At 63.0% G+C, this 27,002-nt stretch overlaps 5 protein-coding genes across 5 annotated transcripts; 4 read left to right on the top strand and 1 right to left on the bottom strand.

Annotated features, from left to right (window-relative positions):
- Nucleotides 1–645: 645 nt before the first annotated feature.
- Nucleotides 646–2,742, top strand: CHLRE_09g403955v5 (uncharacterized protein). Its single transcript, XM_043066126.1, has 3 exons — nucleotides 646–1,043; nucleotides 1,437–1,462; nucleotides 1,536–2,742. Exons 1-3 carry the CDS (start codon nucleotides 789–791, stop codon nucleotides 1,687–1,689), a joined length of 435 nt encoding a protein of 144 aa, XP_042920746.1. The 5' UTR covers nucleotides 646–788; the 3' UTR covers nucleotides 1,690–2,742.
- A 133-nt stretch (nucleotides 2,743–2,875) lies between these two features.
- CHLRE_09g403954v5 (uncharacterized protein) lies at nucleotides 2,876–4,099 on the top strand. Its single transcript, XM_043066125.1, has one exon. The coding sequence runs from the start codon at nucleotides 3,213–3,215 to the stop codon at nucleotides 3,378–3,380; it is 168 nt and encodes a 55-aa protein (XP_042920745.1). The 5' UTR covers nucleotides 2,876–3,212; the 3' UTR covers nucleotides 3,381–4,099.
- Nucleotides 4,100–4,835: 736 nt separating this feature from the next.
- CHLRE_09g403950v5 (uncharacterized protein) lies at nucleotides 4,836–8,280 on the top strand. The gene is made up of 5 exons (XM_043066124.1): nucleotides 4,836–5,587; nucleotides 6,113–6,257; nucleotides 6,392–6,508; nucleotides 6,605–6,913; nucleotides 7,197–8,280. The coding sequence occupies exons 1-5, from the start codon at nucleotides 5,553–5,555 to the stop codon at nucleotides 7,236–7,238; spliced, it is 648 nt and encodes a 215-aa protein (XP_042920744.1). The 5' UTR covers nucleotides 4,836–5,552; the 3' UTR covers nucleotides 7,239–8,280.
- Nucleotides 8,281–8,719: 439 nt separating this feature from the next.
- Nucleotides 8,720–12,419, top strand: CHLRE_09g404000v5 (uncharacterized protein). Its single transcript, XM_001695077.2, has 8 exons — nucleotides 8,720–9,002; nucleotides 9,475–9,591; nucleotides 10,032–10,078; nucleotides 10,310–10,453; nucleotides 10,732–10,857; nucleotides 11,128–11,184; nucleotides 11,494–11,547; nucleotides 11,810–12,419. Exons 1-8 carry the CDS (start codon nucleotides 8,927–8,929, stop codon nucleotides 11,834–11,836), a joined length of 648 nt encoding a protein of 215 aa, XP_001695129.2. The 5' UTR covers nucleotides 8,720–8,926; the 3' UTR covers nucleotides 11,837–12,419.
- Nucleotides 12,420–12,427: 8 nt separating this feature from the next.
- Nucleotides 12,428–26,959, bottom strand: CHLRE_09g404050v5 (uncharacterized protein). The gene is made up of 27 exons (XM_043066127.1): nucleotides 26,757–26,959; nucleotides 26,255–26,438; nucleotides 25,924–25,987; nucleotides 25,590–25,706; nucleotides 25,282–25,383; nucleotides 24,945–25,186; nucleotides 24,596–24,759; nucleotides 24,283–24,341; nucleotides 23,924–24,133; nucleotides 23,596–23,718; nucleotides 23,152–23,233; nucleotides 22,606–23,007; nucleotides 22,320–22,429; nucleotides 21,609–22,100; nucleotides 21,277–21,396; nucleotides 20,919–21,089; nucleotides 19,833–20,696; nucleotides 18,493–19,576; nucleotides 17,871–18,362; nucleotides 17,580–17,719; nucleotides 17,068–17,263; nucleotides 16,637–16,723; nucleotides 16,277–16,308; nucleotides 15,944–16,011; nucleotides 15,749–15,804; nucleotides 15,464–15,523; nucleotides 12,428–15,265 (listed from the first exon to the last, which is right to left on the bottom strand). The coding sequence occupies exons 1-27, from the start codon at nucleotides 26,845–26,847 to the stop codon at nucleotides 14,061–14,063; spliced, it is 7,017 nt and encodes a 2,338-aa protein (XP_042920743.1). The 5' UTR covers nucleotides 26,848–26,959; the 3' UTR covers nucleotides 12,428–14,060.
- Nucleotides 26,960–27,002: the final 43 nt, after the last annotated feature.

The following is a 27,002-nucleotide window of genomic DNA, read 5'->3' as shown; positions in this document are numbered from 1 at the left end:
TCTCTGTTGGTGTAGCATGTCCCAACAGTTGCAAGGTGGGCACGCCTGTGCACGCGCAAGTCCCCACGCCGTCCATATGGACGAGCGTGCCGCGTGATATGGTCTCGGACACCCGCGAGTAAAAACCTACGCGGGGCCTCACCCGATGTCGCCCAAGCTCCAAGGGCCAGCCTGCGCTACCGCCCCCCTAGAGGAGGCGACTGCAGTAAATTCCCGCATTGCCTCCACGGCCGCAGCGCAAGTGACGACCGCAAAAGGCCCAACAGCTCATCAATCACCCTAGGCCAGTGGCCGTCACCCCGCCAGGCCAGTGGCCCCCCTCTCAGCAGCACGCCAGTCACTAGCTAGCTGGCCCGCTAGCTGGCCCTGAGGCCGTCATGCAGCCCCAGCAGGAACACAGCTGCCCGAGCCGCGATGCTCAGACGGTACCATGCCGGAGAAGCGACGACGCCCAGAGCTCAATGACGTGGCGTCACTGTCCGTCACCTTTGGAGGATTAGGGCCAGGGGATGGGAAAGGGAGGACAAGCGTCAAACCGAGAGCCATGCGCCGAGGTACCGACGTCGCGCTGGACCGATGAACGCGTACTAATATGCCGATATATGACCGATGTCACGGTGAGAGGCATTGCAGAGCAGGTCGCGTCAAACGCGGTCATGCGCCGGTGGCAGGATCATTTGGTCGCGCCCCGACACCGCTCCGACACCAAGCAACCGATACCCGAGCACTTACATCACAGACACTTTGGTATGGTATGGAACGTGACGGGGTGACGGCGCGACGCTTGAATGAAGAGCAACGCGAGGCGCCCTGCATGCCGACTTTCTGCATTCCATCACATTGACCGCACCCTCGACGAGGAGTTCAGCGACGCCTCCGCTGGCTTTCTGAATGAGGTGCTGTCAGGAGTGACAAGCTCGGAATGCGATTCAGGCAACGGTGAGGAGCATAGCAGCACCCTGGCGCCGGATGCAGGCGCCATCCCGGACTTGTGCAGCGATGAGGTACACGCGCTACTGGTCCTCCAACAGTCGGCTGTCGAGGTGGGCGGTGGTTCTGGGCGGGGCAGCTCGGGGCATGGGTTTATGGGTGCCGTTGGGCTGCCGTGGGGTAGTGATGTGCAAACGCCGTGCCGGAGTGCCCACTCTTCCAAACGCGGCAGGAGAAGCTCCTCGTTCAGGCGACGGGTCAGCGCACTGCACCACCGGTCCCCTTGCACAGGCGTGCCCACAGCAAAAATGAGCAGCAGAAAAATGGGCGAAAGTCCCTGATTTCCCGAGCGAAAATGGACGTACGACCAATGCGGAGTTGTCGGGCATTGAAATAGCGTCTCGGAAGCGCCAATCGGCACTTTTTCTCCCCAACAACCGTCCCCCGCACCCTTCTTGAGCGCCACTGCTTAGCGACGATGGCGGAGTGCTCTGGTCGGTGGCCAGCGCGCGCCAGCGACCGCGAGGCAGCGGTGAGAGGCATTGCCCGCGCCTTTGCAACATTTCATCGCGCTCCTTCCAACAATTCGCTCACTGGTTTTCCAGGCGCTCGGAGGGCAGCGGCCGGCCTGCCCATCGCTGCCGTCGGCTTCACCATCGGTACAACATGGCCGGCGTGTTGTCTGGATTCGTTCCTCTGCGACTTCTTCAGGACGCCGCTGCAGTCACCCCGCCCGGGGAGCCCATGCCCTCCAACTAACTTTGCACCTCCTCACTCCGCGCCTTTGGATGCTAGCTTGAAGCCCTGTAACGTGCTGCCCGTGGCTGTCCCGTCTGCGGGAGGCGCGGTCGCCACAGCAGATTAGTGTGCCCCGCGGGACCATGCACGGACATGGACAGAGACAAGCGTACGAAGAGTTATCTGAGTCACCTACTTGACGTGTACGTAACCGCTCTCCTTTCTCCTTTGTTCGCCGGCATCCACAGACGCGGCGAGCAAGAACCAGGCTGAAGGCAGGAAGCTGTTGGCAGAGTTCGCACACTGGGTCTAGAGGGCAAAATAAGGACTTGCGTTGCTTGTGGCGCCTCGGCCTGGGACCCCTTGTGACAGTGTCTTGTGTGCGGCAGGAGTGCTCGGCTGTGTGCTGGCTCTACTGGGACAGCTGGCATTCGTGTGGTGGCAACAAACGCAGGACCCAATGCGGGGCCCTATGTATGTGGCTGCGTCATGTCAGTACATTTGCGCCAGCTTCATCACTATGGCCGCTATGGTCTCCGCCATGCTGGCAGCCAGGAGCAGCAGCAGTGTACCCTCCACGCCCGAAGTTTTCAGGGCTATTCCCTGGCTTGCTCGGCTGGCTGATCCCGCCAGTCGTGGGTTGGGGCTGCCAGCAGCCGGGCACAAAGCAGGGCGGGGAGAGCATGAAGGCAAAGTAAGACCAAGGAACGGAAGAGCATGTGGATGTTAAAAGAACGAAGCAAAGGTCCCAGCCCCAGTGGCATGGCATTCATACTCCGTGCGTGAGTGCAGAAAGAACGAGCAGCCATGCGAGTGACGTGACGCGGGAAGATGTTTCGCTATAGGCGGCACGCTAAAGCAACCCAGCCCCCCAGTCCGGTAGCCTCACCTACGAAACACAGGAAGCACCACGGACGAGCGCAGCAGCGAGGGCAAACGCGGCACATGCGGGGACACATCCAAAGACATGGAGCTTGGATGATGAGCGACAAGGGGTGTCAGCTTTGTACAGCTGGAAAATGGGCTGAGCCCCCGTACGCTTGGGAGCTATTAGGCGTGTAACGCCCCGTCAGAGCCTCCATGCCGCTACGACGCGCAGGCGCATCGGCTAGGGACACTCGGGTTGGGGCCGTGCGGGATTTCCCGCGCCACGCATGCGTGCCTTGTCACGCTCCCAAACACCCCAAGCATTTCTTTCGCCTCCTGCCATACTCAACACCTCCCCGGCGCCCCACGCTCAAAGGGCTGGGCGCGGGGCGGGGGCGACCTCGGGGCTTCTCGGCATTCTGGCGCGTCGGCAGGCATGGCTCAGCAAGTCGCTCAGAACTTTCGATATACTTCCCCGCTTTGCTTGCCGCCAACATATTTTGCCTTAGAGACTGCATATCAGCGGGCACCGGATGCTTTCCTCGCGACCTCGCGAAAGTCAATTGTCCATGGACCGCGAAGGCACTTCTCGCTCCGCCCGAATTTTCCCTGCCACCTATTTACATGAAATAGGCATTATCAAATACTAATACGTAGCAGTCGCGGTTTGCGCCAGTATGCTATGTTTTGCCGACGCACGCAGCCACGCAGCCACGCAGCCACGCAGCCACGCAGCCACGCAGCCACGGACAGGGGTGTTCCTGGGGGGCTTCGCCCCCCCCCTGGAACGCTTCGCTGGGGGGGCTCAGCCCAAAAAGAAGGACGAGATGAGTAATGCGCCTTAGTGCAATGCGGCTACGGAGGATGGTGGGAAGAGGCGGAGGGCGGGTGCACGCAAACACAAGAGTAGCGAGGATGACGATGCAGTACGCGGTACGGCGCAGGGAAAGGCTGACGCACACGCACCTCAGGGGATGCATGCCGGGTAGAAGAGCATGTGGGGGGAAGGAAGATTTAAGAAGAACAGGTACATGGATAGTACTAGCCAAAAATAGCCAAAAAGCATGTAGCAGTTCGCCTGAAGCTTCCTGCATTGTTTATGTGATTGTTCTCCTGAGATAACTCAGCAGAACTGAGCGGAACTGAGAGGAACTGAGCGGGACTAGCGGGACTGAGAGGAACTGAGCGGAACTGAGCGGAACTGAGCGGGACTGAGGGTTACTGACAGTTATGGAGGGTTCCTCAGAGATTCCGAACGGCCATCACGGACGCGAGCGATGTGCGGCCATCAAATATCGGTTTGCAATACTGATTGATTCGCTGCCCGGCAAATCGGCACCTACGCTTGAAGTTTCATGAGTTAGTGGCTGCGTGACTTGATACCACTCCCGAAGCCTTCTCGCTATCCAATATTGTATTCTTATGGGCCTTTGATATCGACCGAAGCGAAGAAAGCCTGCAATCGGCGGGGTCCCTGTCTGGTCAAAGTCGCGCGAATTCCCAATCCAGCTGCGGTCGCTTCGACTCACTCATCGGGCTTACAGTATTGTAATTTATTGAAGTTATTGAGCGAGGTGGTGTGCTCATGGAGCTCCACGGGAGGTATGCCGGTGTGAAACCACCCTTCTCCGCAGAGTTGTGGCTTGCCCCCAAAAAAGGCCCCCCCCGAAAGAGGGGGCTACACTCCTGGGAGCCCCTGCATCAGCAAAGTTAACGTCAGGGGTCTACCGGCGCAAGCTGACCATGCCGGTCACCCCACGGGCAGGACTTTTCCCCCCGGTCTATCAACCAGCCTCGCTCAGTCTGCCGCTCTCCTGGCGCCTCCGCTTGAGGCCGTGTCCGCCACCGCCACCATCGTCCACTAGACGGCGAAACACGTCCGGCCGCTCGCGGCCCAGGAACTGCAGAATCAGCAGCAGCAGCTTCTGAACTAATAGCCGTATCGGCTCATACGGTGCTGAGCAGCTAGGCGGCGGGGCAACAGCGGCGGCAAAGGGGGGACCGTTGGTGTTAAACGAGAGAGTTGGTGTTACACCAGGCCACACGAGCCGTACGGCTCCCGGCACAGCCTCACACACACCCTTCACCGTTACACTTACAGGGTGGGCGGGTGGGATGTTGGCGTGAAGCAAAAGATCTGTTAGTGAAGGCAGAATGCCTGAACGAGGGGAATGCATTCCCTTGAAGGCTCAGAGTGCCCGGTGACACCGGTGTCACCGGGGCAAGGAGGAGCCGTACGGCTGCCGTTCAGAACCTCACTTAGAGGCTATACTCGCTTCGCTCATGCCGCACGCATCTAAGCCCAAATGTTGAGCGCGCTGCAGTGAGAGGGGAGTGGCGCACAAAGGAGCAGTTGTCAGTCGCCAGGAAACGGAGTGCAGGCAAGGCGTTATTGGTTCCGGAACCGTGCCCAAATTGAGGAAAGTTTCGGACCTTCACACGATATCAGCAACAAATTATCTATGACTTCTCAGCTTTTTGGGCGCAGCCCCAGCCGCGTAGCGGCGTCGGGGGGCTGCGCCCCCACGGATCATTGGTGTCTCTGTCTGTCTGTCTGTCTGTCTGGCCGGCCGTGTCCGCTTCTACGATGGATTCGCGAGCTGCCGGCCCCATTCGCACCTTTACAACAATGCCTATTGAACGGCGCAGGCCGGCCCCCGAGGAAAACTCGAAAAATGCTGGTCGGTCGTCGCAGGCATGTCGCCGACCGGCCGCGACCGCGACCTCGCAATTCCCCCCGCTGCTAGCATCAAGCAAGCACTAGTACCCCATACAAAGCAGCGGCATCGACTTTAGCGGGCGCCCGTCGCGTCTGGGGCCCGACGCCGAATGTTTGACCGGGAAATGCGTCGCGAAAAAGTTGTCGCCGACCACCTCGCAAAGCGCGCACAGCGCTTCCGATCGAATCATGATAACGCAAACAGTCGAGCTTGTGCGGGCTCGTTGCAAAAGTTTGCGCCCTTCGCGGTCTGTCAATGCGAAATTTGCGGTCGCGCAACTTAGCCGACTTGCAGACTATGTTGGCAGGCCGTGCAAAGCTGAAGGCCTCGATGTGATAGAACAGTTGAGCTCGGGGATCCTGCGCTGGCTTGCAACCCCCCACACCCGCCCTGCTCCTCGTGCATGCCCACGGCCCCGTCTCCCTGGCCGAGCGAGCCGCGCGCCCGCCCCTGCACTCACGCCGGCCCCCCGCGCTTGACAGGGGGGCTGCGCCCATTTTTCAGCTTCTGGGAAGCTGACACCCCTACTTGTCGGCTCCCATTGAGCTGTCCACCTTCCACAACGAGTAAAGTTTTGCGACCCCTTCCGGTGCGAGCGGAAAGGCTTACGCCCCTCTCCGAGGGGCAAGCCAACGCACACACGCGTCCCCACCAAAGTTCCCCTATTCTGGTCCCTCACACATTCGTTATTCACTCCAATGAATGGCCTTATGATGTGCCAATGGGCACGCGCATTACAGCTGTCCAGGGGGGCCACCAAATCCAACCAAGTCTGGTACAGCGGGGAATAACGGGGGAATAACTAATCGGTGGTTGTACGATTGTGGATCGAGACCGTTGGGCCGAACGGGAGGTAGGCATGACTACCCTGCTGCTCGCGTGCGCCGCAAGCTGGGCGGCCGCATGACGGAGTTCCAGGCCATGCACCTGGTGCTGCTGCCGCTGCTGAACGCGCTGGTCTACCTGCACGGCCGCGGCATCGTGCACAGAGACATCAAGCCGGTGCGTCAGAGCGCGTGTGTGTGGGCTCGGGCAGTGTGAGGAGTTGGAGGTGACACTGCTTGGGGAGTCATTCGCCTAGCTTCCGGCCGCACCCCTAACGTGCCCACTTGCTTGCTGCCATTGTACATCCACAGGAGAACCTGCTCTTTACGCCCGAGTGGCAGCTCAAGCTATGTGATTTTGGCGTGTCCATCTGCCTGCACGAGGAGCGCGCGGTCACCAAGGCCGGCTCGCAAGAGTATATGGCGCCGGTGCGTGCGTACCTTGCTAGACTACACTCAATGCATGCACACACGCACCCTTGCGGCCCCTTAGCTGAGGTGAGCTCCCCTGCTTTGCACCCGCAGGAGGTAAATGTGTGCCCGCTGAAGCGCGGGCCCGAGGACAATAAGGACAATCAGCAGCTGGCCTACACGCCGGCCGTGGACGTGTGGAGTCTGGGGGCGCTCATGTACGAGCTGCTGGTGGGCTTCACGCCCTTCCCCGGCGGCCCGCCCGCGCACCCCACGGTCGGGGACCCTGCGCAGCCCCTGAAGTTTCCTGCCAGCGTCAGTGCGCCAGCACGGGCATGCATCCAGTCGTGCCTGCAGCTGCACCCCGGCGACCGGCCCACGGTTCACGAGCTGCTGCGGCACGAGTGGGTTGTGACCTCCCTGGTGAGTTACCCGCTTTTAATACTCCATTGCAACTGCACATGTCTGAGAGGATAGTGCCAGACACCGCAGCAAACCATGTGCAGGGCACGACAGCCACACGTGCCAGAGCTGAGGCAAGAGGCGCCGTGCACGTGTACGCACCCGCACGGGCGCATGGGCACGGGTGCAAATGCATAAGCTGTCGTGTGGTTTACGTGTACGGCTGCGCAATGGGGTGCACCGGGCACGTGCGAGCCAGCAGTGTCATCAAGTGCAACCCTATGCCACCTTATCTTACCTGCAGGCCGAGGCAGCTGCGGCGGATGAGGCGGGCTTGTTGGATTAGGGCACGGCCGCCCGCTCTGCTGGGGCCTTCAGTGATCCGTCATGGAAAGGTTACATTGCGCTGGCGGGGCCAGGTGCTGCCAAGCATTGGTTGGTGACGGATGATTACCAAGTAGCAGGGCAAGCGCTGCAGATGGCGCTGCGAATGTTTATTAATGGAAGATGCTGACCCGCAGTGATCACGTGCCGTTCAATACAGTCGCACCTCTCGGCCTCAGTACACTTGCATGGGCGTGTGGGGGTTATTTATTCTTTGCGCACCTATAGTGGTGTAGACGGAAGAGGCGGCCGGCAGTTCCATAGCCGCTTTCGCATGACCTCGTATGCTACGTGGAGGCTGCAGCTTTGTCCATCTGCGCCGCCCCTTTCATGCTAGGGATGGCATCCCTTTAGTGCATGCGTTGTTTTACTCACAATGGGTCTGTGGCCGTTGTGAGATGGGTGACATGGGCCCGCGGCAGCCTTCAAGGTGTAAATTACATGGGCTTAGCCTCCGTTTGCATGGTTTTGCATGTTCGCATGTTTGCATCGAATGGGACTGCAACGCGTGCAGCAGACAGCAACTGATACCGTACTTGCCAATTGAGTATGACAATGGTGCTTTGACATCAATCCATCCTAATGTGCGGTTGACAAGTAGACACTGTTCTGGGCGCGGCCGCGGGCGTCAGTCTCGCCGCGTTGCCGCTCTGGGGCGCCCCGCGTTTGCCGTGCCGGGACTACTGCTGGTTAGCTCACGGTACTTGTGGGGCGAAAAAGCTGTTGTAGTCTGCGTCTGTGGGGCTTTAGGGAATCGCTACTGCCTACCACATGCCTACCACGCGTAGTTCTGCACAGCCCGCTGGTGGTGCGTTGGTGCACTGCTGCCAGCTGCTGCTTATTCCGCGGCGGTCGTGGTTTGGTGAGAGCAAGTGGCGGAATCTTGTGCATTGAGGCGAGCGCCTGGTCACCTGGGCAGGAGTCCGGATAAGAGCTTGGATAAGAGTGCTCGCCTGGGGTCGGTGGCCGGTGGGGGACGACCCACCCAGGGTGTACTGAACGTGTATAGTGATGAGGCTGGCGTGTGGCATGTGGAGGCTACGGCGTTCATGTCTACAGGGTAGTTTTGCGCCTGTTTTCCTCCCCATTTCACGCGCTCGCCAGGTCCCAGACACCCAGTGAACCAGCCAATTCTGCCTGTGTTAGGGGTGTGGGGCTGAGTCCCACAGACCCACACCCCTAAACAATGACACATAGGAATAGCACCAGGAAGGCACCGCTGCCGCTGCGCATTGATGCAACCGGGGCGCACAGCCAACCTCTCAAGCGTGGCTAGGGTGCTCACCTAAGAGTGAGGGTTGGACAGCAGGGAGCGGGGGAAGCTGCCGCAGGCTGCCAGCGCGGTGCTGCCGGCTGGCTGGCCAGGGTGGCGCCAGGGGGCCACTCAGCGTGGTCTTGCACAGACGCGTTGGTCAGTTCACAAGGTAGGCATTGTAAGTTGCAGGATGTACTGTGAGGAAGAGCAGCGCGGCCTCCTCTCACAAGGAAATCAAGGGCTCGACAGGAGAAACACAACCACCGACCGGGATTGCCGACGAGACTGTTCACTTGCAGCCAGAAATTGCAGCCACATACAAAAATACTGTGTAGCGCTACGTTCACTTGACTGCTCTACGTTGCCAAAGCTGTATATTTGCTGTCGCACCAAAAATGTCTCTGAAGATGCAGCGCAGCGCGTCGACGGTCAAGCGGGCCGGGCGTAGTGCTATGGCGGTGCGATGCCAGGGTAAGCAATAATGTGAAGGCGGAACGCTGGTGCGCATATTATCCAGTTGGTGTTGCAAGCGTGTGGTGCAAGCTGCAGCGAGAGTGCGAGGTCCCTCCGGCATGCCGACTCGTTGCGCATAAGCCACAGATCGCATGTACATGCCAATTGCCTGGGCGTCGTGCCCATGGCTGCGGTCTGGGGACCTCGCCGCTCCGTCGGTCGTCAGCATGCGTGTCGAGGCAACCAGGCACCCGCTGGCATGAAGCCCACAACGTGCACTGTTATTCGACCAATGCGGCAATAAATGCTGGCCGGGGTTGTTGGGGGACGACTTCGTCCTCGCGACCGGAGGCGAGACTTTTTCCCACCCAGTCCGCCCGCCCAGACCCTCCCCTCACCCTCCCCCCCTCCTCTCCTCCCCTCCCCTCTTCCCCCTCCCCTACCCCTCTCCCTCCACGCCCTTGACGCACACGCCTACATAAACACCCAGCCGGTCGCCCCTCCATGCCTGCCCTGGCTGCCGCCGTGGCCACTGGCGTGGCGGCCTCGCTGCTGAGTGCCAATATGGCCATGGCGGAGTTCCGACTGCCGCCCATCGACAAGACCGGTGGGTAGGAAGTAGGAAGTTGATTTTAGCCCCAAATAAAGCGGTGGGCAGATGCACGGTTGTCGGTGATGATAGGCAGGAGCCGGGAGCGGGAGGCAGCGGCTGGGGGTGCGGACTGTGCTGGGGCCAGGGGCGTGTGGTTGTGGGCCATGCAAGGATCCCCGGGTCTCGGGTCTTGGCTGGGCGTAAACACGCGGAGCATACAGGGGAGGGGAGGGGGCACGCCGGCTGGCGCGGGGTGAAGCGCGCACGGCACGTTAAATCGGATGGGGCGGGAGGGGACGGTCGCAGCGCGGGGTCTGGGGTTCGGTGACTCCCACGTCCTGAGTTGCTGCAGACCGTGCCGCAATACCTAGAAATGGGGCCCTGTTTGCGCTGCCGCCGTTCAACTGCTGCTTTACCGCTGATGTAGAACCGCTCTCCAACTGCCGCCCTCACAGACCCCAACCGCTGCGACCGCGGCTACGTGGGCAACACCATTGGCCAGGTGGGCGGGCGGTCGCGGGCGTCTGTGTATCAGCAAAGAAGAGATCTTGCATTATGGCCTTTCGCACCCCATTTGCAATCCAATTGTCGCTGAGTTGCCGCTTAATGGCATTGGGCGGAGTGTGAACTGTTCGACTTCAAGCGACTCTACCTGCACTAACGTTCGTCTACCACGGCTCAACACTTGCTCCTCCCTCTCCCTCTCCCCCGCGCTCCCTCTCATCCGTCACAGGCCAACGCGGTGAGCGACAAGATCCTGGACATGCGGCTGTGCAGCTACGCCGGCAAGGACCTGCACGGCCGCGTGCTGGCGGGCGCGCTGCTGGCGGACGCCGACCTGTCCAACACCAACCTGCAGGAGGCCGTGCTCACCAAGGTGGGGGCGCGTGGGGCTACGGGGTTGCTTCCACCACTCCCAGTAAGAACAAGAGACGCCGTGCGGGAATAGCGGGGTGTCTGAGGTCCACCGTTGCAAACAAGAAACCAGAGACACGGGGACGCACGTGAAGGGGGAGGGGCTGCTTGGTGGCGGGCCCAGTGTGGGACGAAGGCAGTGTCAGCGGAGATGTGGAGGTCCCTACCAGCAGCGCACCACAGCACCAATCCCAGCAACCACGACACCACTCAAACGCGCCACACCACTCGCGCACGCAGGCCTACGCGGTGAAGGCCAACTTCGAGGGTGCCGACATGACCAACGCGGTGGTGGACCGGGTGGACTTCACCAACGCCAACCTGAAGCGTGTCAAGTTCATTAACACAGTGGTCACCGGCGCCTCGGTGAGCAGGATGTAGAGGAGGGCCTGGGGCTTTGGGTGGCCAGCTGAGCGCCTGCGCCGGCGGCGTCGGCACTGATGCGTAGGCATCCCTCGGCACGCCTGCAAAACATGCGAAGGGTGCAACATGTTAGGTGCCGACTCGAACAATCGCCACGTGGTTGCCTCGCGCCCCACACGGTACACGCAACCCGTGTCACACACGTCATGTCTGTCGCGCCCCACGCATCGACCGCACTTGCCACCAACCGCACACATGGCGCCCACCTTACAGTTCGCGGGCGCGGACCTGGAGGGCAGTGTGTGGGAGGACGCGCTCATTGGCTCGCAGGTGAGGGGGCGACGCGGAGGCAGGCAGGCAGGGTGGAAGGGGGTTAGCAGGCGAGGAGTGCGGGAGCAGACGGGCCTGGAAAGGGATATGTGGTGAACGAGGGGGGTGCGGGAAGGTGGAGGCGGGGAGAAGGTGTTTGGGGCATCGGGGCGGGTAAGGGCATGGCGAGCGTTGCCAAACCATTGCGAGTGGCCTGACGGAGGGCCAGTCTAGAGCTGACATCAGCACCCGTGTGCCACACTTGGCATCCACCACCGCGACGACGTTGCCAACGTACGACACAACACGCACACAACCCAACACGCACAGGATGTGGGCAAGCTCTGTGAGAACCCCACCCTCACCGGCGAGAGCCGCGCGCAGGTGCGAGAGGCCTGGGCGTGTCGGCGGGGGAGGAGGGGGAGGAGGGGGACCAGGCTGTGCTGTGCTGTGTTGGTGTATTGCTGGGTGACCGCGAGGCCTTGGGGGTGCTTGAGCCTTTCATTCCTTTCGGGGAGGTCCTGAAAAGCTTGAGGCCGGAGCTTGCCCGCGTGTGCCGTTCGGGTCTGACCGGTCCTTATCCGCCCGCCCTTTCGCCCGACCAACCAACCAACCGACCGCTTGCGGCCCCACACCCCAAATGCAGGTCGGCTGTCGTGCCGTCCGCAAGTGAGCGGCTGCATGCTAGACGGAGCGCAAAAGCGGCTGCTCTGTGTTAGGCGGGCGCATCCTGACCAGCGGCCAGAACGCGGGGTGGAGCGTCCTGGCCGCTAGCCACGGTGGCGCGGCGGACCCGTAGGTGGTATGATTTGAAAGCAGACAAGGGAGCGGGAGGAGCAGCTGCGCCTGACCGCGGGCGGCGGCAGCTGCTGTTGGCACGTGGTTAGCGCGGTGGTGGGGGCAGCACGTGGGCGTTCAGCCTGTGACCTAAAGCCAGTGGACATAAAGCCAGCGGATCGTATGCTGCGGAGGTCCGAGGTCCCATGCGCGGTATGGATGGAGAGGGGGACATGAAGGCGGGTGGAGCCCCCGTGCTGTGTGTGTCTGTCGATGTACAGGGTAGGAGGTGGTGTTTTTGATACGTCGGAGGGTGAGGGAACAGCAGCGTCCGATGCTGGATACGGTAGACGCAATGTTTTGGATGATGCCGTGGCGACTAGCGTTGCGGCTGGCATTCAAGACAATCGTTACGGGGAGTCGAATTGTACTAATCCGCAAAGGCGCCTGGACAGAAACTGTTAACAACTCAAACCTGAATGCCTGTCAACGACTAACATGCCCCGGCCCAGGGTCCAGGGCGGTGGGACAGCCGAGGGCCCAAGGAATGTGGTAGACGCAGGAAGGCGGCGTCCTGTCAGTGCCTCCGACGCTGACCGGCATCCGTGGACGCCGGTCGACTGCCTGCAGGTGCGCATCGGCTATGCTATCCGCGCGGTGTGGCGTCGCATTGAGTCTGTGTGGTGCTATCGCCTTGGCCGGGCGCCCGGAGCGTGAGGAATGCGCGTCAGCAAAACATCGACACAACCTGCCAGCTACCGTCGGTACAGTAACAGCGCGCGAACGACGCACCAATGCCTTGTCCCTTCTTGCTACGCATTTATGTGGGCACGGGTGGGAGCCACACACATCGGGACTACGCTTTCCTGCCCCTTGCCATGTTCCATCACGAGCTGCTCGGCAATGGTGTCCAACTCGGGCCATACGTGGGTCAAGTATGCCCTTCTACGTGTAGCAATACCGTAAGACCACCCGTATACCTGTATACCATAAGACCACCAGTAACACCATTGCACCACCTGTAGTCCGTACCATATCACCACCACCTCGTCCCGCGCCAGAAAGCCTTCCTACCCTCCACCCTACTTGGCCTCTGACAGTTGCAAGACATCAGAAGACTGCCCAGCTCGTGAACCCAAACGTTTCACGGGAGCCAACCAATGATTAGCTTGCATTGCCCGGGGATACTGAACTACATACTTCTCCTGCACCGGCGTTGGATGCAATGCAAGCCTGTCCGCGCTGTGGCGCCCCCACTACCCGCCACCATCGCCACCATTAGTGCCGTCAACTTTACATCCATGAAGCTGCAAAGGGCATGCTGCGTTCGATAACCAGTCAGGGAGCGCCGAATGCAACATTATATCAAGCGCCGTACGTTGCAGCAAGAAGAATTAGGCGAGCCCACACCGGCTGTGCCATTCTACCCACACAGCTTGGAGATAGCTCGCGTGCACATAACACGATGAACATACCAATGCCCTTGCATGGCAGCAGCAGACACCAGCAACAGCGCCGCTCAAATACCGAGAAAAACCAACGGCTCTCCTTGGGGCCGAGGGCTGCAAAAGTGGCAACTTGCAAACGCATGCGTCATACACACACATGCACTACCTGGCAGCCGTCTCATGCGAGTGGGACCAAACCGTGTCGCCGCCCCATGTACTGCTCAAGAGCAATTTCCAGCTGGTGTCTGGTCCTAGCGCAGCAGGCAGCTGCATTACAGCCGTACACTCTCCAGCTGCAGCAACAAACACTGCCCCCCAGCACTAACCCGTGTGTAGGCCGCAACACCCCACAGTGACACCCAACCCACCGCCCCCTCCAGTTACGTTCAGTTCAGCAATGCATGCTTTTTCAATACCATTTGTAAAAAACCGCACCTCTAAAATTGCAATGTCCGCAACATTCAATGCTCGAAAATGGTACCGTCGTTCAGGAAAGTAAATGCTCAAGAGTGCTTGCAATGACGGGTATGGCTGGGTCCAAAGCCACCCATGCCGTCGCACTGACGCTGCTGACACCTTGACCAGGGCAGCACCACTCTTGCCGCGCGCTAATATTAATAAATTGCCAAGGTAATCGCGTAAGCAAGCGCGCACGGTATGCATCCAGCCTTATTAGGCATTCACTGCGTCCGCCACGGCCGCCTGTGCCGTACCAGAGCTGGGCGGTGCGCGGCCGCCTCCCGCGGCGTCACCCGGTGCCGCGACCGCGGCAGCGGCCCTGCCGCCAGATGTCGGAAATGTCAGCAATGAAAGCACAGGCGACACCAGAGTTGCACCCGGCGGCCCCGCAATAAACCCCGGACCAGCCAAGCTCGTAGCAGACACAGCGGCGCCACTAGCCAGAGCCGCAGCCGTGTCGCCCCCCGGCGGCAGTAGCTGTGCCACCTGCACTTGCGGCAGCTGCTGCAGGTGCTGCTGTAGCTGCAGCTGTAGCTGCTGCTGCAACTCCAGGAGCTGTTGCAGCTGCGCAGCATGCAACGAGGGCGACGGAGAGGGAGATGCGGCCGCCGCTGGTGCGCCTGCAGGGCCCTGTGGGCCCCCCAAGCTGCTTGGCTCACTCGCACTGTCGGGCAGCGCCTCAGCGGCCACAGGGCAGGAGCTTGTGCTTCCTAGCACAGTGGCGGCGCCGCCCAGAGCGGGCGATGGCCGCTGCGGGCAGGCTGCAGGCAGAGGCGAACCCCCCGGAACCAGGCCCTGCTGCTGCTGCTGCTGCTGCTGCTGCTGTGCGTGCAGCAAGGCTTGAAGATGCGCCACGTTCTGGGCTGCAGCGGCGAGCGCGCCGCCGACTACTTCGCCGCCCGCCGGAGCCGCGGCGCCTGGCTGAGCCGCGGCAGCAGGCATTGCAGGGGGCTGCAAGAGTTGATAGGGCGCCCATGCTACCGATGGCGACGGCGCCTGTGGGTGTAGCACAGGCGTCTGCCGCACTGCAGCAACCGCAGCCGCCCGGACCATGCGCGCGTCCGCGCTGCCGCTGCCGCCGCCGCCTCCGAACGAGGCGGTACTGCGGCCGCTGCTGGCCGCGGCTGCCGCCGCCGCGGCCACGGCTGCGCCCAGCCCCAGGTCACCGCAGTGCTCGCCGAGCAGCAGCGTCAGGCGCTTCGCGATCTCCGCGCTGGAGGGGCGCTCCTCGGGGTTGTGTCGCAGGCAGCGCTCGATGAGGGAGCGCAGGCCGGGCGGGCACAGCGGGTGGTCAGGCGCGGGCAGCGGCGGGCGCTTGCGCTCCATGGCCACTTGGAAACCGATGACCACCGGCCGCATGCCCTCCCACGGCCTCTGGCGTGTGACCATCTCGTTTATGATAATGCCCAGGGAGTAGACTGCGCGGAGGGTGGAGAAGAGGGTAGAGCAGAGGGTGGAGCAGAGGGTGGAGCAAAGGGTGGAAGCAGGCTGTGAGTCCTGGCAATTCGACCGTGTGAGGAAGAGAGGCAAGGGCCAGCAACAGGGTCAGAACTTCAAGGCGTAATCCTGTCCACGCTTCACAACAGGCAGCGTGTACTGTACAATAGTACACGCACCATCGGCGCGGTCGGTGACCTTGACGTCGGCGTTCGCCAGGAACACCTCTGGGGCCATGTCTGTGGAGGGCAGCGGAGGGGGTAGCGGAGGGGGCAGCGGCGCAAAGTAGGAAGTGGGTCGCACGGATGAGCAGCGAAACAGAGGAACGCGAGCAGGCGAGCAGTGAGAGTGAGAGCCGTTGCCCATGACCTTAATACGGAATATGATTGGGGCAAAGCACACGGCGCCGCCAGCTTCCGTGGACGTAACCATATGTCGCTGCGGTCACATGACCGGCAACTCACAAGGCGCAGTGCCCACTTCTATTTCCGCCGTGGTCAGCGCCGTGTTGGCCTTGAACCTGTGCGCACATGTCGACATAATCCACGCATGTTGACGGGCGTAGCAGGGCCAACCACGAGGGCCAACCAAGAGCTCGCACAATGGGATACCGTTGGCCACCTGTTGCGCCCCAACGCACGCCGCCCGCCCCCACGCACCGCGCCAGCCCAAAGTCTGTGATCTTGGCTGTGCCGGCCTCATCCAGCAGCACGTTGCCGGGCTTGAGCTGAGGGCGGCGGGGCGGAGGTAGGGAGCAGTGGGAGTGCGTGGTAGGATTAGGGCATGTGGGCAAAGAGAGTGGGCGGCGGCTGGCGGGAATGAATGCAGATGAAGGGTGCAGACGCCTGGCTGGCCACGTGTCTGTCATGTCTGTCATGTACCGTGTGTAGCCCACAACAGCCAGCCCTAGCCTGCATACGCGCTTACGCCGTCCTGCGTGTTCCCGTCCGTATGCTATTGAGCAAACACACACACAAAGCCCCGGCACCTACGTCGCGGTGGACCACGGTGGGGTGCAGGTAGGCTGCGGGGCGGGCAGGAGAAGGGTGGATGTTCATATCATGAAAGCGCGCGCGGTACGGGGCATGGAGGGAGAAGTTTGGGTGGGTTGCGTCTGGCTGCGACCACAAAGGCAAACTAGGTAGGTTCCGTGACAGCCTCCTCTAGCCTCCTCCGGGTACACATGAGCTCGTCACGTGCTCCTGCGACTGGTCCGCACTCGCCACCGCCCGCGCCACCACCGCCCCAGACCACCGGCATTCATGCAGCGACACACATCGTACCGCCCAGCCTCCCCAACACACCGCCACGGTTGCACCCCGCCGCCCTGATGCCCTCTCTCCCGCACTCACCCAGGCCCGCTGCCACGTCACGTGCAATGCATAGCACGTCCGCCAGTCCGTAGTCGTGCGAGAAGGCGCCTGTGCCGCGGCTCTTGCCTGCAGGGCGTGAAGGGAGCAGGAAGGGAAGGGATGGGTGGGAGGGAGGGGCCGGAGCGTGTGGTTGGAGCTAGCTCAAAGCACAATCAAAGAGCATGATAGGGTATGCGAGGATGCGAGCAATATGGCGCGGAGGTTTCAAGCAATAAAAAGCGAATGTGTGCAGTTGTGCTAAACGCAATCGAGTGGGGATACTCATGATATAGATATCAAGGCGAGCTGTCAGGGCTTGTGGGGTGTTCCGATGCAGCATGTGTGTCTGATTGTACGGTGTTCCAGGCAGCATGGGCGTCTGATTGGACACGCCAGACAGCCGCCCGCGTTCCTTTACTCATGGGCCGCACCATGCAGGATCTTGTTGAGTGACGTGGCCATTAGTTCTTCCACGATGAACGGCCGCGGCACCGCCGCGCCCGCAACAGGCGTAGGCGAGGCGGCGCCGGCGAGCGAGCGCGGCTGCGGCGGCGGTTGCGGGTCCAGGCACGCGCCGTAGAACCGCACCACGTTGGGGTGGGCCAGCCGGCTGAGCACGCGCACCTCCTGAGGGAGGAGGGAGGATGGGGGGGGGTGCTGGGTAGAAGGTCGGAGGAAGGGGAACAGCAGCGACACGCAGCGGCCAGGTGCTGGTCGCCTTTGGGCTTGTGCACGTGCACGGCGGGGCCACATCCCTTCCGCTCGCGACATGTTTCATTGCTACCGTATTCCTGCACATATTTTTGAAGGCACGCATGTACGCACGCACGTACGCACAAGCACGCAAAAGCACGCACAAGCACACACAAGCACGCACAAGCATGCGCAAGTACGCGCACAAGCACCCATACCCCTGCCAACACACCCACACCCATGCCCTCACCTGCGCCAGGCCGCGCAGGTGTCTGGCATGCACGCCCGCCGCCGCCTCCGTGCCGTCTGGCGACACGAGCAGCTTCACCGCCACAGGCACGGGCCCGACAGGCGTGTGCAGCACCCCTCTACGCACCACACCGGAGGCACCTGCGGGTCAGAACACAGCACCGGCAGCACCATGTTTGTTACACAAAGGGATGTCGCGTGCTCAACCATCATAACGAATGCAACGTGGCCCACGTGGTCCGCGACGCCAAAGCACCCCATGTACTCCTCTCGGACCCAGGCACGCGCTCACCGTGTCCCAGGTAGGAGGTGGCATCAATGTCCAGGTCCACGCCTAGCCGCATGTTACGGCTGGGGTCCGCAGCCGCCTCCGCCGCAATCCGCTCCTCCAGATCGTGCTCGGCCGTGTTCGCACCGCCACCGCCACCGCCCATGCCGCCCACACCGCCACCGCCCACAAGCATCGCGCCGCTGCCGACGCGGGCAGAGGCAACAGAGGCGCCCACGCTGCCTGCAATTGGGCCTGAGCCCGATGCAGGCGACTGCAGGAGCGCGCGGCTGTGCTGGCCAGTGGTGTCGGTGGCGCTGCCGGCAGCAGGCCCCGAAGACACACTGTTGACGGCTGCAGGCCCCGCGGACGCCGAGCTACCGCTGCCGCCTAGGACCGGCAGGCCCTGTGCAGCCGCGTCCGCCGAGGAAGTGGAACCAGCCGCGGCAGTGGCGGCGGGGCGGCGGGTGTTGGGAAGCCAAACAACGTCCGCGGCGTGGTTGACGCCTGTGCCGCCTGCGCAAGCAAGCAGTTTGTCGGTCAGCGACTACAAGCCACGAGCCAAATCCGTGGTATAATGGTGTTGCGCTTGCAACAATTGTTCCTGAGGCAATTTGTCAGGCAAGCAGGCGGGAGCGACTCGCACCTGCTGGCAGTAGCACGGCGCCTCCGCCCGCCAGGGCCGCCGCGGCCGACACAGCAGAGGCCGCGGCGACTGTGGCGCTGAACCGAGCTGTCTGCGCGGCAGGCACCCCGCCGCTGCCGCCGCTACCGCCGCCAGGGCCCACAGCGGACCTCAAGGCTGAGGGGCCCGGCGCCGTGGGACCGCCGGGCGCACCGACCGGAGCATTCTGCATTGCGGCTGAGGCTGCCCCACTGACGGCGCTGGCGCCAGTCACACTAGCGGCGCGCGCGGACACGCACCCGCTGCCGCCCGCCAGGTGGCTTGCAGGCACCAGGCCGGGCGCGTTCGTGTATCGACTGGAAGCCATGCGCAGTCCCAGTGCCGTGGCCGCACTCCCCGGTGCCGTCAGCGCAACTACGCGGCTGGTGGTCGCACGCCGCGGCGACGCTAGCGGTGACTGCGGCGCTGCGGCCGCATGCTCCGCGGCCGCGACCGACGACAACAACGCAGCGCGCCTAGGCGTGCCCCCACCCGCTTCAGAGGTGACGCCATCCTCCCGGTTGCTGACCAGCGCCCGCCCTTCATCTCCGGGCTGCCGGCCCCCAGCCGGCATCCCCGGCTCCGCACCTGCCTCGCCACTAGCCGCCCGGTCCGCGACTGCCCTGCTGGCAGCAGCACTGCTGCTGTTGCCTGCTACTGTGAAGGGAGCGGCGTCCACATGCGAGGCACCGTGGGCGCTGCAGCTGCTCTGGCTGCGGGCGACGGTCTGGTCGGGGCTGCTACAGCCTTCGCCGCGAGCCGCCAGCCGCCGCTGTGCATCTTTGTCCTCCGCCATGCCCGCCGGGGGCTGCTGTGGCCCATTCGCGGAGGTGCGGGGGCCGCTGAACTGCCAGGTTGTGAGGCCTGACGCCATGATGGCCGCAGCCGTGGCCGCCTGCGCCTGCGCATGCATTTGAGCTGCAGCCGCGGCGGCTGTTGGCAGTGAGCCGCCGCTGCCTCTTGCCGCACCTGCGCCGGCCCCACCACCGCCGAAGCCTCCGGGCTGCGTGTCTGCACGATTTCCAATGTCGTGCCTCAGCATGGTGTTAAGCGCTTGGAGAGCCTCCTGCAAGGGCAGCACCGGGGATGTTGACAGTGGGCGCGCGCGGGGGCAAAGGCGTTGCTGGCAGGCGTAGTGATGACCCACGAAACGCACACGGGCACGCGGCGGCTCTGCACATCCCCATGATCCAGGATAAACCAAACACCGCTTAAGGAGCACCCATAGGGCTTTCACTGTGCCTGTCAACGGAGCCGAGCTTAGGTCCTTTACCCTGCCCTGCCTCATGCTGCATGGTGCTGCAAACAGCGAGAGCGCTCACCACGGGCTTGCTGCTGTAGTCAGACACGTCGGTCAAAGGCTCCAACGCGGCGCTTCCGGTAGTCGGCGCCAGCGCGTCTGTGGTGCCTGTGGCGCTCACAGGTGCCACCCGCCCGCTTGTGTCGCCGCCACATGCGCCCGCCGCGGCTGCCGCCGCGGCTGCCGCCCCTGGCGGCACGCGTGCAAATATGTTGCCGGAGCTGCCTATCACGGCCAGCGGCGGGCGGGCCGCTGCGATAGCTGCGGCTGTGGCTGCAGCCGCGGCTGCGGCGGCGACCGCCGCGGCGGGATCGCCCGCCGTCCCATCGGCACCACCCAACGGCGGCCGCATCCACGAGGTTGGTTCCGACGCGGCGCCAGCCACACTGCCGTTGCCGTTGGAGCTTGCGGGCGCGCCGACAGCAGCCCTGCTCGATGGCAACTCAGCCATGGATAGTGCGACCATTGGCACATCAGGGGCACCCGCTCCAGCAGTGCCACTGCCCGGCGGTCCACCACCGACCACGCGACCACCCGCCAAGTCCTTGGCGCAGTCGAGCCCAGCTGAGCTCCTAGGTGTCTCCTCCGAAGCCTCCGTTGACTTATCGTCGGCAGGTGACAGGTCGGTGCCGCTTGCGCCAGTGGCAGCCGCACCAGCCGCCAGCTGCTGCGCCCGGCGATGCCGCGCGTAAAGCAGGCCGGCCAGGGCTGCAGCCAGCAGCGCTGCACCGCCGCACGCCACGCCCACCCCGATGCCGAGGGCAGCTCCCTGTGGCGGGTCGCCGCTCCCGCCTGCCCCGCTCGCCGGAAGCGGCGGCGGCGTGAGGGCGGACAGCGGCTGTGCCCACACCAGCTGCAGCTGCTCGATGAAGTAGCCCTGGCTGCCCTGTAGGTGGATGACGCGGGTCAGAGGGTTTGCCGCGGTCTGTGGTACGGCACGTGGTGACCCGGGCTACGCCAGTGCAAGGCCACCCACCCAAACACTGTACGGCAGTCACCGCCAGCACCGAGGTGGCTGGATACGGAGTGCTGCGCGCCCCATGCAAGTCGGCCCTTTGCTCGCCTCCCTTCCCCTCCCTTGCGCTCCCCTGCCTGGTGACACCCTCACCTGCAGCCCCATCAGCACGCCGCCTGGCGGCGCCGCCTCGTAGAAGGGCGCGGTGCACAGGCTGCTGCGCGACATGGGCGGCGCCCAGCGGCGGCCCAGTGACGTGATGACCACCAGCTGCTCCAGGTTGGTGCCGGCGCAGCCCGCCACAGCCACCACCGCCTCCCCGGGCTGCGAGCACGCACGAAAACAGCTGTCAAACGTGTGTGCAAAGATGAAACGGATTGCAGGAGCCAGGTTGGCCCCACCCCAAGGCCCGGTGACCCGCACCATGCCAAACCATCTCACGTTCCAGCAACAACCCAGCGACTGCAGCGACAACCACACGTCGCCGCCGCATGCCGTCGCACACACGCACCTGCAGCTGCAGCGTGTACCAGCCGCCGCTGCTGACCGCGCCCAGCACCTCCTCCTCCACCCCGCCCAGCACCAGTTGCAGACCCGACACCTGCTCGGTGGGGCCGTCCGGCAGCACCATCTGCATGCGCGAGTGGCGTGTGAATACGGAATGTGTTAGAAACGAACAAGGCGAACGGGCCCACCCTAAAAACGTATGTGTGTTGAAAAGCACGACGTGTTTGCGTTTGTGCCTTTGTTTGTGCGTGTCAGTGGGGCAGGCCAATGAGGCCCAGTATGACTAGATACCCGGAGAATGCCAAAGTAAAAAGCCCGCCGCCGGCCGTGCCGCACCTCCACAACGGCCATGCTGACGCGGATGGACGAGACCCCCAGCTCCAGCTGCGCAGTCAGAGTGCTGTCGCCCATGCCACCGGTCGCAGCGGGCTTGGGGCTGACCACCACCACACCGCTAGGCGAGCGGGCAGAGCCGTTGCTGCTGCTGCTGCTGCTGCTGTTGGCGGAGGGCGGGATAGCTGCCGGGGCCGCGGGGGCAGCCTGTGGGAAGGAGGCCAGGGTCCGGAAGTCGCAGGAGGGCAAGGCGGCGTTGGGGCCAGCGCCAAGGGTGCGCGAGACTGACAAGACGTTCATGCCGGGGACAAACTGCGCTGGGGTCCCGCTGCTGTGGGTACTGGTGCTGGTGCCGCTGGCAGTGTTGGCGGTGCCACTGCCACTGCCACTGGTGCTGCCGCCGGCTGCGGCTGTGGCCGGCGGGGCGGCCTGTGCCTGGCTGGCGTTGGCGCGGCACACGGCGAGGGCCGTGACGGTGCAGCTGGACGGAGTGACCTGCGGGGGGCGGTGGGGCGGCGGGCAGCGCAGCCCGGTGGGCGATGGCGAGGGCAACATATGTCTGTGCCAAGTTTGGCATTGGCACCACCGACTCCCTGGCTTGCCTGGTGTGGCCGCGGGGCTGACCCACGCACCCCCCTGGTTCATAACATTGCGCATCCCGCCATCCATAGCCATCCACAGCTATCTAGGGGCCCCGCACGCCACCGCACCTACCTGGTGCAGCGGCCACTCGGCCATGAGGAAGCCGTACATGCCTCGTAGGCAGCCCATGCCGGGTGGCGCGGCGTCGTCCATAAGCTGACTGCGCGCCACCCACAGCCACTCTGCACGCGGTTCACAGGGTTCCGGGCATGGCCAGTCAGCCGATGGCCGCGATGGAGGAGCCCTGGGTAGCGACGACGCACCATCGGGTTGCGGCTACCGGCTTAAGCCAGTACGGTATACGTCACCACTTAAAGTCGTAAACATCAAACATGCAGTGTGCGTTGTGTGCACTCACCGCCAAAGAGCTCCGTGTTGGCTCGCAGGCGCATGTCCATGCTCCGGCCCCACACGCCCACCACATCCTCCAGCTCCAGCAGGCTCCAGCGCAGACCCAGCTGCGTCAGCGAGCCGCAGTAGTCCACCGCGGCCTTGTAGGTCATCTCCATCTTGACGTCGGCCGAGAACACCAGCTGCACGTCCGGCGGCGTGCCGGCTCCCTGGCGCTCTGATGGCAGCTGCCCCGCCGGCAGGATGGCGGGCAGGCGTGTGTCGGTCGGCGTATAGGTGAACAGCAGTGACTCGACCTCAGGTGGCGCGCCACAGTAGCCCCAGCCGGGCCGGCAGGAGACCAGGCAGGGGCCCAGACCGCGGCCGCACACTTGCACCGGCAGGCGCGTCCCAACGTCAATAATAGTGTCTGCGGCAGCGTCGGAGGTTGGTTTGTACCGGTGATCGTGCATGCAATGCAACCGCGCCTCAGCAAGCATCTGCCCACCTCCGGCTGTGACCCCGCGCTGTGGACCCGTCCAAAACAAAGGGGCAGATGGCAGCTACAACCCACCGCCACAGCAGGTGTTGCTTCCGCAAACGAGACCGCTCCGCGAGCCGCACTCATAAACCTGGTTAGCAGCAGTAACATTGACCTGTGCACGTGTAGTTGTACATGTGCAGAGGCGGTGGCAGAGTTGATGAGAAGCAGCAGAGCACCGCATACGGGACTGCATTGGATTCAAATGAGAGAGAGCTGTGAGCAGCCCGCCGGGTAACACTGAGCAACGTGAAGGCACGCGCGTGAATTTGGGGCGAGCACTGCGCAGCCGTGCACCTATCACACACGATCAGGCATTCGTGACCGTTGATCAGTCCTGACCCGCCGACCCGCACCGCCGTGCATGATGGCGCCAATGACGGCCCCTACCAGACCCACAAGGCAGCCACACAGCCCAGGTAGGGGCATGGCTCCAACGGGCGTACCGCGCACGGACACGCGCCCTGTCGCACACACCTGCATGGGCCGCTTGGCGGAGGCGGGGCAGCTGCTGGCAGCTACCACCGGCAGCGGCCGCACCCAGCTTGCCAGCGAGGCGGGCGTCGCCGCCGGGTCCGGGGAGGCCCACACCAGCCGGATCTGCACGGGCACACATGCACGTGGGGTCGGCGTGCTTTCGGGCAGCCAGAATTCTTTGCACGCAACATTGGCGCTACGACGAGCCCCCTCCCGCCAGTTCGCAGGCTCGGTGGCTCACAGCAATGTTTCGATTGGCGTCCCCGACCCAGCGGTGCAGGTTCGCTACCCAGCGCCCCAAAGGTAACCAGCACACGCCGCACCCCACCTGATGGATGGTGAACGCGTCGGCAAAGGTGCCCGTGCGCGGCCGCGACGTGGCGTTGCTGTGCCACACCTGCAGTGCCGCCAGGTGGCCGCCCGGCGGCGCCTCCTGGCTGAAGCGGCCGCCGCAGTCAGACCGCCCCACCACCTGCACCGCGCCCGTGCGGCTGACCAGCGCCAGCCGCTGCAGCCCGCCGGCCGGGCTCATGCAGCCCTACAGGCGCACACAGCAGGGGGCACGCACGCATGCACGCAGGCGAAGTGCGGTAGGCGGAGTGCAGCAGCATGAGGTCAGGAGCTCGGGGAGGCCACACCCAGCCCACCGCCGGGTGGAGGACCCAGGACGCAGGGCGCAGGACCCACCTGCACCCGGATGATGTAATCGTGCCAGGAGCCCACGTGGCGGCCCTCCCAGGAGCTGGCTGCGATGCAGACGCCGAACAGACAAGCACAAGCATAAGCACAAGCCATGAGTTTCTTTCTGTGAAGGCAAATATAATGAATCTCCTTCCCCAGCATTTAGGCCGCATGCAAGCTCGAGAACCCACGCTTGCGGGCTGACTAGACCTGTCAGGTCAGACTCGTCAGCGCCAGAGCCCACTACCGTACTGATGCCTTACAGGGCCTAGCACCAGCAGGTGTGGCACGGTGTGTCAGCGCATGACACCAGACTCACCGTCCCCAGTGCTGGACCCAATGAAGCCCGTCTGTCCCGAGATGTCCGCAGGCTGGAGCAACAGCTGGAAGGCACGTGATCCTGCCGGCACGAACCCTGGCGCTGCCGGGTTGCCCTCGTGCAGCGGCAGCAGCCCCTCCAGGCGCTGGGTGATGGGATCCACCCTGCGGAGTTGCGCGGCATGCGTGCGTGACAAGCCATGTTGAAGGCAAGCCGTCCCTGGGCGAGAGTCGGCTGCCTTCTCGTGGGCCGTGTCTCACTGTACAAATGTCCCTGTTAGTCCCTATAGGCAGTCTTGATACCAAGAGAGGAACATGGCGCAAGCCCGCCCCCAAGCTAGCCCTCTCACCTCCACAACAAGGACACAAGCGGCCCCTGTGCGCGATAAGTGTCTGTGCCGTCGTACCACGTGGCCCCCGGTGGCACCGTGTCAAACCCAATCGCCAAGTCGCTGGTCACTAGCGTCATCGCCGCCCCCGTCCCGTTCGCGCCGCCAGATGCCGCAGCGGCAGTAATCACCGGCGGCATCGGGCTGGGTGCGGCACGTGATTGCTCCATTCGCAGCAGCCAAGAGTCCGACAACCGGTCAGCCTGCACAATTGGATGCGCAGGAGAACTGGTTGCTGGCCACATACAAGTGGGCACGTGCGTTTCGTGTTACAAGTTGGTGACCCCCTATGACTGACCGTGTAACCAGTAGACGCCATCGCTGTCGTGCGGTCCGTGCATGTGAACGGCAGCTTCCAGGTGCACGGCCGGTCATTGCTCTTGAACAGATTGTCATCTTGCTGCAGAGGTTATTGCGGCAGGGACAGCGGCAGCAGGCATGACTGGAAGGCATGAAAGTGTGGATGGCGCCATGAGGATGTACGGCAGGGCGCACCGCGTGCCAGCAGCCCCTTGTTACAATCCAGTTCATGCGCTCCAGCCCTTCACCCACCACAGTCTGCTCACGAGTTTGCTAAACGGTTACACCCATCACTCCCACGCTTACACGGAACACGTAGGATTCTCCTCGGCATGGCCGCGTGGGCTCCCACACCCACATGTCGTAGCTGTCCTGCGCCTTGTCGCTCAATGAAACCACGTACGTGACCACGCCGAACACGTCCTGCAACGCACACGGCGCAGATCGCAAATTGGCATGGCGGTTACTGGAAGCGGGCGCAACAGCGGGACGACGCACAGTTAACCGGGCCGGACCTCCATATCACACGCGACACACGCACACACGTTGGCCGCCTGCAGACCACGGCAGTGCGCATCTAAACCTGTTCTGCGCTGCATTCTACGCCATCACCATTCACCCGTTTGCTGTGTGCACCCACCGTTACGAATGTTGAATTGAAAACCGAGAGCTCGGAGAAGGCGTGCATCATAACAGAGAACGGTCTGCGACCCAAATGCGGGCAGGGGACGCGGTGGTAGGTTACGGTAATGTTATGTGGGCGGCTCGTACCGTATGCGTGCTTGCGCTCAGCTCGTGTGTGTGTCCGAGCCCGAGACTGCCGTACACTGTTTTACAGCTGGTGGCAGGGGAACCCCTGGCTGGTGGTGCCGCAAGGTCACAGAAATGTACAGCCAGGAGGGCCTCGGACCCAATACTTGCCCGGAATGAGACCGACACCGCCACGCATCTTGCTTGCGTCCCCAACTCACATCAGGACCAGGCCCAGGCTGCTGCACGACTGGACGGCCGACACAAACTCCGTCGGTTCGGCCACCACCACATAGACGGACTGCGCTGTGTTAATAGTGTAGGTGCTGCCCGCGTCCGTGCTGCCGCTGGGACTCCCAACAGTCTGCAGCAGCCCCCTGCTGATCCCGCGGTCGCCAAATGCACCTGTAACAAAAACAGGTATGGACACAGGTGAAGCGGCCATTGCAGGATGCGATAGACCGTGGCAGCGCCAAGTTACACGGCGCAGGTCAAGGTGCAGCGACAAGCACTCTAACGTTGCTTATCAGACGCCACGCATAAACCCACTGCGTCCTTACAGTGTAAAGGGTGACGGCATCGGGACCCGTGTCCGCCAAGCGCAAACATGGTTTTGACAATTGTAGCTACTAAAAGCTATATGGGTATACCAACGTCAGTCCAGCTTGGTTATGAACCTAGGCCAGCGGCGACCCTGGCGCACCTTGGCGCCCGCGTACTCACCATTGACTACCACCAATGCAGCAATGCAAAGTACTGCAAGCGGAGTGTCTGCTGCCGGCCGCGGCTTCGACCGTTTCCTCATACTGCACATTCAGGCGCTGGCCCGGCGACCGCTCCTAGGTCTCCGGCCTATGATTATCAAGCACATTGCGTACAAGGCTCGTATGTTTAGGAAAGTATTATCAACCCGAACGAGCTTTCCGTGCTCAGGGGTGAGCCGCTCGGGTGGAGAGTAGCCCAGTAAGA

Source organism: Chlamydomonas reinhardtii, chromosome 9, assembly GCF_000002595.2.
Source record: "Chlamydomonas reinhardtii strain CC-503 cw92 mt+ chromosome 9, whole genome shotgun sequence".
NCBI lineage: Eukaryota > Viridiplantae > Chlorophyta > Chlorophyceae > Chlamydomonadales > Chlamydomonadaceae > Chlamydomonas > Chlamydomonas reinhardtii.
This window is presented reverse-complemented; position numbering and strand designations above follow the sequence as displayed.